This window comes from Ranitomeya variabilis, chromosome 4, assembly GCF_051348905.1.
Source record: "Ranitomeya variabilis isolate aRanVar5 chromosome 4, aRanVar5.hap1, whole genome shotgun sequence".
NCBI classification, from domain to species: Eukaryota; Metazoa; Chordata; class Amphibia; order Anura; family Dendrobatidae; genus Ranitomeya; species Ranitomeya variabilis.
In genome coordinates this window covers 393,340,547-393,352,544 of record NC_135235.1, presented here as the reverse complement: position 1 = coordinate 393,352,544, position 11,998 = coordinate 393,340,547, and the positions used below count along the sequence as shown (strand labels likewise).

At 43.9% G+C, this 11,998-nt stretch overlaps 1 protein-coding gene across 2 annotated transcripts in view; it reads right to left on the bottom strand.

Moving 5' to 3' along the window:
• Nucleotides 1-2,012: 2,012 nt before the first annotated feature.
• The window catches only part of LOC143767169 (uncharacterized), a 34,768-nt gene continuing 24,782 nt past the window's right edge, over nucleotides 2,013-11,998 (bottom strand). The window contains exons 3-7 of one of the 2 annotated variants that reach the window (XM_077255248.1): nucleotides 4,814-4,939; nucleotides 4,608-4,728; nucleotides 4,436-4,536; nucleotides 3,618-3,723; nucleotides 2,013-3,418 (exon numbers count right to left, since the gene is read on the bottom strand). In XM_077255248.1, the coding sequence (XP_077111363.1) occupies nucleotides 2,373-3,418; nucleotides 3,618-3,723; nucleotides 4,436-4,536; nucleotides 4,608-4,728; nucleotides 4,814-4,939 (1,500 nt within the window). In that variant the 3' untranslated portion in view covers nucleotides 2,013-2,372. The remainder of the gene's footprint in view (nucleotides 3,419-3,617; nucleotides 3,724-4,435; nucleotides 4,537-4,607; nucleotides 4,729-4,813; nucleotides 4,940-11,998) is intronic. The other variant, XM_077255249.1, reaches the window with a different exon arrangement.

Here is an 11,998-nt window from a genome sequence, read left to right as displayed (position 1 = left end):
TACAGAATGACACAAAGAGCCACCAGAGGGAGCCCAAAGACAGCACTACACAGTACCACTTGTGACCACAAGAGGGAGCCCAAAAACAGAGTTCACAACAGATACCGTCTTCTTCTCTTGACGTGCCTGTGGCCTCTGCTGCTGCTGGGAAAAGGAGTTTGATGCAGCGAAACGACAAAAGGGCCGAAAGGACCGAAATTGTCATCTAGGAGGAGGATGGCGAGGTTTAGACTGGGAAAGAAGAGAACTTGTGCCCCCCGGTAGCGTCCTTAATGATTTGGTCCAGTTTACAACCAAAGAGACATGAACCTTGAAAGGGCAGGCTGGTAAGGGACTTTTTAGAAGACAAATTCGCCTGCCAGGCCTTGAGCCAAACGGTCCGGTGGATGGCAACAGAGTTGCTGGACGCCTGAGCCGCACAAGACGCGGCATCCAGGGAGGCGGAGACCAGGTATTCACCCGCGTGAGAAATCTGGTTAGCAAGCTCCGCCAGCTGTCCGGGTGGAGCCCCGTCCAGGATGCCCCGACGGAGTTGTTTGGCCCATTTGGATATGGATTTTGAAACCCAAGTGGAAGCAAAGGCTGGGCATAGCGTAGCTACAGCCGCTTCAAAGGCTGTCTTCGCAAAGGATTCTATGACTATCGTTAGAATCCTTCATAGATGCTCCGCCGGACAGTGGAAGGACCGTGTTGGTGGACAGCCTGGAAACTGGAGGATCCACTGAGGGAGAATCAGTCCAATTGGCAGTAAGTTCTGGAGATAAGGGATATAAAACGCCAAGACGCTTTCCCTTCTGAAAACGTCTGGTCGGATTCTCTCTTTCTCTGGTCATGATCTCCTCGAATTCAGGATGAGGAGCGAAGAACTTGGAAGGTGGTTTAGCCCATCTAAACGAAACCGCCTGATCTGCAGGTTCCGTAGAGGTATCCTTAATGCCACAGGTCTGATTTATCACCATATCCCTCATGGTAGCGATTTGGTTAGAATCCTGCTCTGAAATATCCTCCAAGGGCGCATCAGAGAACGCCTCGCCTGACTCAGGGGAGGAGGAGCGGGAGGAAGCCGACTGCAGAGAAGGACCGTGGGGCGAGATGGAACGAGAAGAGGACTCAGACCGGAGTTCCTGTCTGGACCTTTTGCGGCTTAGAATGGAGGGCGCAGACGGAGGCTCCTGTGACCCGCCGGCTACTGCGTTACTAACCTTAGAGAAAGGTGTCAGACGTCCATGGAGCTGATGGTGGTCGTCCTCGTCTCCTCCAACCGACAGGCTCTGGTGGGCGAGTGGGTGGGGGACGGAGCAAGGACCGAACTTCTAAGCACGCTTGTGTGCTAGGATCATGGTCCTGCTGTTGGATCTTATGAGGATACGGGGTGGCAGTGCACGCCGTACTCATAGTCCATAGTGTGGGATTACAGGTGTGACTGTTCACCCTGTATCCCTCCGGAAAACCTGTAAGAAAATGACGCACATTGAGGTAGATAAGGGTCTACTGGAAGACCCATGTCCACCTCCTACTAACACTAAGCTAAGCTAAACTGAAGTGCATAATGCCAGTCGGTGGGGCGTACACTGCAGAGGAGGAGCTAACTTTTTTGTGCATAATGTCAGCCTCCTAGTGGCAGCAGCATACACACATGGTTCCTGTGTCCACCAATGAGAGGCGATAAAGAAATATTTTTGAGCTGGAGGTGACAGGAGGTGGCGAGAGCTTGGATGTGCGGTTTGAAGGACAGGGCAGAGTCAAGGGTTACTCGGAGGCAGTGGATTTTGGGGACAGGGGAAAGTGTGATTTCATTTATTTTGATAGATAGATCAGGTAGAGAAGATATGCGTGATGGAGGAAAGATAATGAGTTCAGATTTGTCCACATTGAGCTTGAGGAAGCGAGAGGAGAAGAAGGAGGATATGGCTGATAGACACTCTGGGATTCTGGAGAGCAGAGAGGTGCCATCTGGGCCAGATCTCAGGTAGATCTGAGTGTCATCAGCATATAGATGGTACTTAGCGTAATTTCTTCAATTCCTGGACAACCCATTTAATTAAATGTAAAAAAAATGTCCAAAGTGAAAGCTACACTAAGAAATAATTATCTGTAAATTTACATAGAACAAAATAACATCATAAAATTCTTAGTCCTACCAAATTCACAGTCTGAATACTGGGATTATTTCTCTGAAAGTTAGCTACAATGAGTCCCCAATGCCAGGTCCACAGCTATGCCCCCTGTCAAATGTAAGGTAAAAATACTAAAAAATAAATATATACTCTGAGTATGTATCGATGATGCCAAAACAGTTCACTCTTTAGCACCTTTGTATCTACTCCCTCATATATAAAATAAAATAAAAATATTTTCTAGGTTAAAGTTCCTTATTTTGAGTCCTGTGTCGAGTGAAGTTTCTTGTGTTTAACAAGGCTTGCCTTCTGCGTGAAGCTATTCCCACACTCAGCACATGTGTACGGTTTCTCCCCTGTGTGAGTGATCTGATGTTTCAACATATTTGACTTTCGGGTAAATGCTCTTCCACATACAGAACACACATATGGACGTTCTCCTGTGTGGTTTTTCTGATGCTCGTTTAGTATTGACTTCTGGGTAAAACGTTTCTCACAGTGCAAACAGGAATATGGCTTTTCTCCTGAATGGATCACGAGGTGTTTCACAAGCGTAGACTTATAAGTGAAGCACTTTCCACATTCTGGGCAGCTAAATGGTTTCTCCCCAGTGTGGATCCTTTGATGATACACCAAACTTGATTCTTGTGTAAAACATTTACCACACTTTGAGCAAATGAAGGGCTTCTCACCCGTGTGGACCCGCTGATGGCCAATGACATGGGACTTGTGTCTAAAGGATTTGCCACACTCGGTGCAGGTAAATGGCTTTTCACCTGTGTGAATTCTTTCATGTTCTAAAAGATGGGATTTGTAGGTAAAGCATTTTCCACAATCAGAACATGAGAAAGGCTTCTCACCCGTGTGGATTCTCCAGTGTTTAACAAGGGTTGATTTACACGTAAAGTCTTTGCCGCACTCTGTGCAGGAAAAAGGCCTTTCGCCAGTGTGAGTCTTTTGGTGGGCCATTAGGTTGGCTTTTTGTGTAAAGCGTTTTCCACATTCGGGGCAGGAATATGGCTTCTCCCCAGTGTGGACTCTCATGTGAATAATAAATTTGTCTTTTTTGGTAAAACATTTTCCACATTCAGAACAAGTATGCCTGTAGTCATTCCTGTATCCTACTTTAAATGTAACAACCTCAGGAACATATTCTTTATGTTTGCATGAATCAGAAGATGCATTGGTCAATGGTGATCTTATATTTGCTAGAATAGAGTTTGTAGAATCTTGTGTTGCACCTTCATCTTCCATTTCACAGGGTGGAACCGTACCATCTTTAATGTTGCACCCACCTCCACCTTCAAATTTAAGGAAAAATTATTGTGGTCAGTACAATAGGTTCTTATGTTTTCGGTATTATTTCAGACCAGAGATGGATATTTTGGTAGTATATGAGGCCAGAGATGGAGGTTTCCTAACTTTATCATGTATTATAACAGAAACTAGAGAATGCATGGCAATCTGTTACATCTCTTACCCTGAATGACAATTACTCACTTAGGCTGATTCCAATAGGTATTTCCTCATCCTTAATCTTCATATCTAATAATTCATCTTCATTCTCTGGATCAATATCCATCAACACAATATTCAGATCACCTTCCTAAACATTGAAATAATAAACCCATTATGGAGTCTATACATTATCACTACAACATTTTAAAAGGAATCAGTCACCAGGTTTTGGCTACCTAAGCTGTGAGTAGAATAATGTAGGGGCAGAGATCCAGATTCCAGTGATGAGTCACTTACTGAGCTGCTTGCTAAAGATTTATAATAATAATAATCTTTATTTTTATATAGCGCTAACATATTCCGCAGCGCTTTACAGTTTTCACACATTATCATTGCTGTCCTCAATGGGGCTCACATTCTAAATTCCCTATCAGTATAAGATTTGATAAAATCACTGTTTTATCAGCAGATTATCACTAAAGGACTAGTAAACCTGGTGCCATGTTGTCCTCCTTATGCATGAGCTTGGTATAACTTTACCCCCACCACTAATTGGCAGCTTTCTGCCTATGCACGGTGTGCACAGAAAGCTGTCAGTCAGTGGTGTGAACTCAGAAGAACTGGTAGATCTCCAGCAGAGAAAAGTGAATTTTTTCAAAGCTGCAGCAAGAAGCCCAGTAAGAGAGACAATGCTGGAATCAGGGTCTCTATATCTACGTTATTTTGCTCTCAGATGCGGTTGTAAAAACCTGTTGACAGATCCCCTTAAAATACACTACAAATGATGTTAGATTCTCCAATGAGCATACAGTCCAGATAATGAGGATCATCCTTTGCAGTACTGTAATATGTTTCATCACCTTAAAATATAATAAGGTCTTCTCATTTTCCTTTCTGGCATCCTCCTCATCATGAAAAGGGCTAGAGCATCTCTGTGGCGCAGTTTTCTTACAAGACTCTTCTGTAGAAGACACACTTGATGACTACATTTTATATGTTAAGTGAACATATTTACCTAGTTATGTCTCATACCCAGTAAAATAAGAGTCTGGTGGGTCTCCATAATGTCCTCATACAGATCCTTGTGTCCTTCTATGTAGTCCCACTCCTCCATGGAGAAATAGACAGTGACGTCCTGACACCTTACAGGAACCTGAGATACAATGATAAAGTCATCATCCAGACACATTAACCCTTGTGTTATCCTATAGTGTCCCAGTATTCTCAGCAGCACTCACCTCTCCAGTCAGCAGCTCAATGATCCTATTGGTGAGATTGAGGATCTTCTGCTCATGTACCAATGAATGAGGTAAAGTCACTGTGGCTGACCCCTTCTCTTCAGGTGTCTTTAGAGGGGTATAATCCTATTTAAGAAGCAAACCATGCTTACACATATGTTGGAAACTATCTCTAAAGCTGGTGAACAACCATTTACATGATCTAGATAAATAAAAATAAATTTTATGTTATGGATGGTGACTTGTCTTAAAAGCAGAACAATACGTATAGGTTTAACCACAATTAAAAAAAGGTATCCTATGTAAAAGACTTTGGGGAAATAATACACTTCTCAGTAGAATTACCGTGGGTACGGAAAGTATTCAAACCCCTTTAAATTTTTCACTCTTTGTTTCATTGCAGCCATTTGGTAAATTCAAAAAAAGTTCAATTTTTTCACATTAATGTACAATCTTCACCCCATCTTGACTGGAAAAAAAACAGAAATGTTTGCTAATTTAATTAACCCCTTAACCCCCAAGGGTGGTTTGCATGTTAATGAAAGGGCCAATTTTTACAATTCTGACCACTGTCCCTTTATGAGGTTATAACTCTGTGTAGCTGTGAAAATAAAAAAACTTTTTTTTTCCATAAAAATGATTTTTTAACCACCAGTTTTGTATTTTCCCAGGGGTAGCAGGAAAAATTGGACACCAAAACTTGTTATGCAATTTGTCCTGGGTACGCTGATACCCGATATGTTGGGGTAAACCCCTGTTTGGGCGCACGGGAGCGCTCGGAAGGGAAGGAGCACTGTTTTACTTTTTAAACGCAGAATTGGCTGGAATTGAGCTCGGACACCATGTCGCATTTGGAGAGCCCCTGATGTGCCTAAACAGTGGAAACCCCACAACTCTAACTCCAACCCTAACCCCAACAGACCTCTAACCCTGATCCCAACCCTAACCACACTCCTAACCCTAATCCCAACCCTAACCACACCCCTAACTCTAACCACACCCCTAACCCTAATGCCAACAGTAAATGTAATCCAAACCCTAACTTTAGCCCTAACCCTAACTTTAGCCCCAACCCTAACTTTAGCCCTAACCCTAACGGGAAAATAGAAATAAATACATTTTTTTTATTTTATTATTTTTCCCTAACTAAGGTGGTGATAAAGGGGGGTTTGATTTACTGTTTATAGCAGGGTTTTATGTTTGGCAGCTGTCACACACTAAAAGACCCTTTTTATTGCAAAAAATATTTTTTGCCTTACCACATTTTGCTAGCTATAATTTTTTCATATTTTGGTCCACAGAATCAGGTGAGGTCTTGTTTTTTGCGGGACGAGTTGACGTTTTTCTTGATACCATTTATGGGCACATGACATTTTTTGATCGCTTTTTATTCCGATTATTGTTAGGCAGAATGAACAAAAACCATCAATTCATGAATTTCTTTTGGGGGGGCGTTTATACTTTTCCACGTTTGGTGAAATTGATAAAGCAGTTTTATTCTTCAGGTCAGTACAATTACAGCGATACCTCATTTATATAATTTTTAATGTTTTGGCGCTTTTATACAATAAAAACTATTTTATAGAAAAAATTATTATTTTTGCATCGCTTTATGCTGAGGGCTATAACTTTTTTAGTTTTCCGCTGATGACGCTGTATGGCGGCACGTTTTTTGCAGGCCAAGATTACCTTTTCAGCGGTACCATGTTTATTTATATCTGTATTTTTGGTCGCGTGTTATTCCACTGTTTGTTCGGCGGTATGATGATAAAGCATTGTTTTTTGCCTCGTTTTTTATTTATTTTTTTTTTTAACGGTGTTCACTGAAGGAGTTAACTAGTGGGACAGTTTTATAGGTCGGGTTGTTTCAGATGCGGCGATACTAAATATGTGTACCTTTATTGTATTGTTTTTTTATTTACATAAAGAAATGTATTTATTGGAATATTTTTTTTTTCTTTATTTGGGAATTTATGTATTTATTTTTTTTATACATGTTAATATATATATTTTTTTTACTTTGTCCCTGGGTGGAACATCATTGTATAGTGTCAGATCGATAGTGTCAGATCGCTGATCTGACACTTTGCAAAGCAGTGTCAGATCAGCTGACAGGCAGTGCAGGAGGCTTGCAGGCGCCTGCTCTCAGCAGGCTCTTGCAAGCCACCTCCCTGCAGGACCCAGAAGGACCCCCGCAGCCATCTTGGATCCGGGGCAAGCAGGGAGGAGGACGGAGGAGACGCTCATAACAACACGATCACATCGCGTTGTTCCGAGGGTCTCAGGGAAGCACGCAGGGAGCCCCCTCCCTGCGCGATGCTTCCCTATGCCACCGGAACGCTGCGATCATGTTTTAACCGGGGGTTAATGTGCCGGGAGCGGTCCTTGATAATCAGCTGACACCCGGACGCAATCGGCCGCGCTCCCCCGGGAGAGCGGCTGATCGCATCTGACGTACTATCCTTTCCCTGGGCATTAAGTCCCAGGTCTGTTGTGAATTCTGCTCTTGGGCTCCCTCCGGTGGTTGTAAGTGGTAGCGCTGCTGTCTCTGAATCACAGCATTTATCAGGTGTTTTCACTTTTTGCAATTTGGACAGGGCTATTTAGTCTTGCTTCACCCTTTAGTCAGTGCCAGTTGTCCATTGTTCCTGGAGGATTCACATCCCTGCTTGGTCTCTTCTGCTTTGCAGTTCTTTTCAACAAAGATAAGTTCTGGCCTTGATTTTGCAGTCCACATGCTGTGGTCTTATTGTTCAGTTATTTTCCATGTTTTGTCTTGTCCAGCTTGGTCTGTATAAGGATTTGTTTAGCCAAGCTGGTATCTCTGGAGATGCAGATATACCGTCCATGTCTTTAATTAGCTGTGGAGTTTTTGTATTTTCTGTGGTGGATATTTTCTAGTGTTTTAATACTGACCGCATAGTACTCTGTCCTTTCTATTTAGCTAGAAGTGGCCTCCTTTGCTAAATTCTCATTTTAGTCTGTGTATGTTTTTTCCCTCTCCTCTCACAGTCAATATTTGTGGGGGGCTGCCTGTTCTTTGGGGATTTTCTCTGAGGCAAGATAGTTTTCCCTTTTCTATCTCTAGGGGTAATTAGTCCTCCGGCTGTGTCGAAATGTCTAGGGAGCGCTAGGTACATTCCACGGCTACTTCTAGTTGCGGTGTTAGGTTCAGGGTCTGCGGTCAGTACAGGTTCCACTTTCTCCAGAGTACGTCCCATGCTGCTCTTAGGCCACCAGATCATAACAGTACAACTGGCCAACAATGAGTTAACCGCATCTCAGAAGAAGGGAAGGAAAGTGCTGAGCCATTTTTTTTTCTGTAGTCTGTTGTGTTTTTTTTTTCTCTTCCCTCTTTGCCTCTGGGTGGCTCAGGAGTTCGGCGCTGGTATGGATGTTCAGGGATTGGCTTCTCGTGTGGATCAACTTGCTGCTAGAGTACAGGGTATTTCCGATTATATCGTTCAGACTCCAGTTTTAGAGCCTAGAATTCCAACTCCTGATTTGTTTTTTGGGGATAGGTCCAAATTTCTGAGCTTTAAAAATAACTGTAAACTGTTTTTTTCTCTGAAACCCCGTTCCTCTGGTGATCCCATCCAGCAGGTTAAAATTATTATATCTCTGCTGCGTGGTGACCCCCAGGATTGGGCATTTGCCCTGGAACCTGGGAATCCAGCGTTGCTTAATGTAGACACCTTTTTTCAGGCGCTTGGGTTATTGTATGACGAACCTAATTCAGTGGATCATGCTGAGAAGACCTTGTTGGCCCTGTCTCAGGGTCAAGAAGCGGCAGAATCATATTGCCAGAAGTTTAGAAAATGGTCTGTACTGACTAAATGGAATGAGGATGCCTTGGCGGCAATCTTCAGAAAGGGTCTTTCTGAATCCGTTAAAGATGTTATGGTGGGGTTCCCCACGCCTGCTGGTCTGAGTGATTCTATGTCTCTGGCCATTCAGATTGATCGGCGCTTGCGCGAGCGCAGAGTTGTGCACACTATGGCATTGTCTTCCGAGCACAGTCCTGAGCCTATGCAGTGTGATAGGATTGTGTCTAGAGCTGAACGACAAGGATTCAGACGTCAGAATAGGTTGTGTTTTTACTGCGGCGATTCTGCTCATGTTATTTCTGATTGTCCTAAGTGTACCAAGAGAATCGCTAGTTCTGTTACCATCAGTACTGTACAACCTAAATTTCTGTTATTTGTGACCCTGATCTGCTCATTATCGTCATTTTCTGTCATGGCATTTGTGGATTCAGGCGCCGCTCTAAACTTAATGGACTTAGAATTTGCCAGACGTTGTGGTTTCCCCTTGCAGCCTTTGCAGAGTCCTATTCCTTTGAGGGGCATTGATGCTACACCGTTGGCTAAAAATAAACCTCAGTTTTGGACACAGCTGACCATGTGCATGGCGCCAGCCCATCAGGAAGATTGTCGTTTTCTGGTGTTGCATAATTTGCATGATGCTATTGTGCTGGGTTTCCCATGGTTGCAGGTGCATAATCCGGCATTAGATTGGAAATCTATGTCTGTGACTAGTTGGGGTTGTCAGGGGGTTCATGGTGACGTTCCTTTAATGTCAATTGCCTCCTCCCCCTCTTCTGAAATTCCTGAGTTTTTGTCAGATTTCCAGGATGTATTCAATGAGCCCAAGTCCAGTTCCCTTCCACCGCATAGGGACTGTGATTGTGCTATTGACTTTATTCCAGGCTGTAAGTTCCCTAAGGGCCGACTTTTCAACCAGTCTGTGCCAGAACATACCGCCATGCGGAGCTATGTTAAGGAGTCCTTGGAGAAGGGGCATATTCGGCCATCTTCTTCACCATTGGGAGCAGGTTTTTTTTTTGTTGCCAAAAAAGATGGCTCCTTGAGACCCTGTATTGATTATCGCCTCTTGAATAAGATCACGGTCAAATTCCAATACCCTTTGCCTTTGCTTTCTGATGTTTGCTAGGATTAAGGGGGCTAGTTGGTTTACTAAGATTGACCTTCGAGGGGCATATAATCTTGTTCGTATTAAACAGGGTGACGAATGGAAAACTGCGTTTAATATGCCCGAAGGCCATTTTGAATACCTTGTGATGCCATTCGGACTCTCTAATGCTCCATCTGTGTTTCAGTCCTTCATGCATGATATATTTCGGAATTATCTTGATAAATTCATGATTGTATATTTGGATGATATTTTGATTTTTTCAGATGATTGGGAGTCTCATGTGAAACAAGTCAGGATGGTATTTCAGATCCTTCGTGATAATGCCTTGTTTGTGAAGGGGTCTAAGTGCCTCTTTGGAGTACAGAAGATTTCTTTTTTGGGCTTCATTTTTTCTCCCTCATCTATAGAAATGGATCCGGTTAAGGCTCAGGCCATTCATGATTGGATCCAGCCCACATCCGTGAAGAGCCTTCAGAAATTTTTGGGCTTTGCTAATTTTTATCGCCGTTTCATTGCCAACTTCTCCAGTGTGGTTAAACCCCTGACCGATTTGACGAAGAAAGGCGCTGATGTTACGAATTGATCCTCTGCGGATGTTTCTGCCTTTCAGGAGCTTAAACGCCGATTTACTTCTGCCCCTGTGTTGCGTCAGCCGGATGTTTCTCTTCCTTTTCAGGTTGAGGTTGACGCTTCTGAGATTGGGGCAGGGGCCGTTTTGTCTCAGAGGAATTCTGATGGTTCCTTGATGAGACCGTGTGCCTTCTTTTCTCGAAAGTTTTCGCCTGCGGAACGCAATTATGATGTCGGCAATCGTGAGTTGTTGGCTATGAAGTGGGCATTTGAGGAGTGGCGACATTGGCTTGAGGGGGCCAAGCACCGTATTGTGGTCTTGACCGATCATAAGAATCTGATTTATCTCGAGTCTGCCAAACGGCTGAATCCTAGACAGGCCCGATGGTCCCTGTTTTTCTCCCGTTTTGATTTTGTGGTCTCGTATCTTCCGGGTTCTAAGAATGTTAAGGCTGATGCCCTCTCTAGCAGCTTTTTGCCTGATTCTCCTGGGGTCCTTGAGCCGGTCGGTATTCTGAAGGAAGGGGTGATTATTTCTGCCATCTCCCCTGATTTACGACGGGTTCTTCAGAAATTTCAAGCTGATAAACCTGACCGCTGTCCAGTGGGGAAATTGTTTGTTCCTGACAGATGGACTAGTAAAGTGATTTCGGAGGTTCATTGTTCTGTGTTGGCCGGTCATCCTGGGATTTTTGGTACCAGAGATTTGGTTGGTAGGTCCTTTTGGTGGCCTTCTTTGTCACGGGATGTGCGTTCTTTTGTGCAGTCCTGTGGGACTTGTGCGCGGGCCAAGCCTTACTGTTCCCGCGCTAGTGGGTTGCTTTTGCCTTTGCCGGTCCCTGAGAGGTCTTGGACGCATATTTCTATGGATTTTATTTCGGATCTTCCGGTTTCCCAGAGGATGTCAGTTATCTGGGTGGTTTGTGACCGGTTTTCTAAGATGGTTCATTTGGTACCTTTGCCTAAGTTGCCTTCCTCTTCTGATTTGGTTCCGTTTTTTTTTCAGCATGTGGTTCGTTTGCATGGCATTCCGGAGAACATTGTGTCCGATAGAGGTTCCCAGTTTGTTTCTAGGTTTTGGCGGGCCTTTTGTGCTAGGCTGGGCATTGATTTGTCTTTTTCTTCCGCATTTCATCCTCAGACAAATGGCCAAACCGAGCGAACTAATCAGACTTTGGAAACTTATTTGAGATGCTTTGTGTCTGCTGATCAGGATGATTGGGTGGCTTTCTTGCCATTGGCCGAGTTTGCCCTTAATAATCGGGCTAGTTCTGCTACCTTGGTTTCACCCTTCTTTTGTAACTCTGGTTTTCATCCTCGTTTTTCTTCAGGGCAGGTTGAGCCTTCTGATTGTCCTGGGGTGGACTCTGTGGTTGGCAGGTTGCAGCAAATTTGGGCTCATGTTGTTGACAATTTGGTGTTGTCTCAGGAAGGGGCTCAGCGTTTTGCTAACCGTCGTCGCTGTGTTTGTTCCCGGCTTCGGGTTGGGGATTTGGTCTGGTTGTCTTCCCGTCATGTCCCTATGAAGGTTTCTTCCCCTAAGTTTAAGCCTCGGTTTATTGGCCCTTATAGGATTTCTGAGATTATCAATCCAGTGTCTTTTCGTTTGGCCCTTCCAGCCTCTTTTTCCATCCATAATGTTTTTCATAGATCTTTGTTGCGGAAATATGTGGTGCCCGT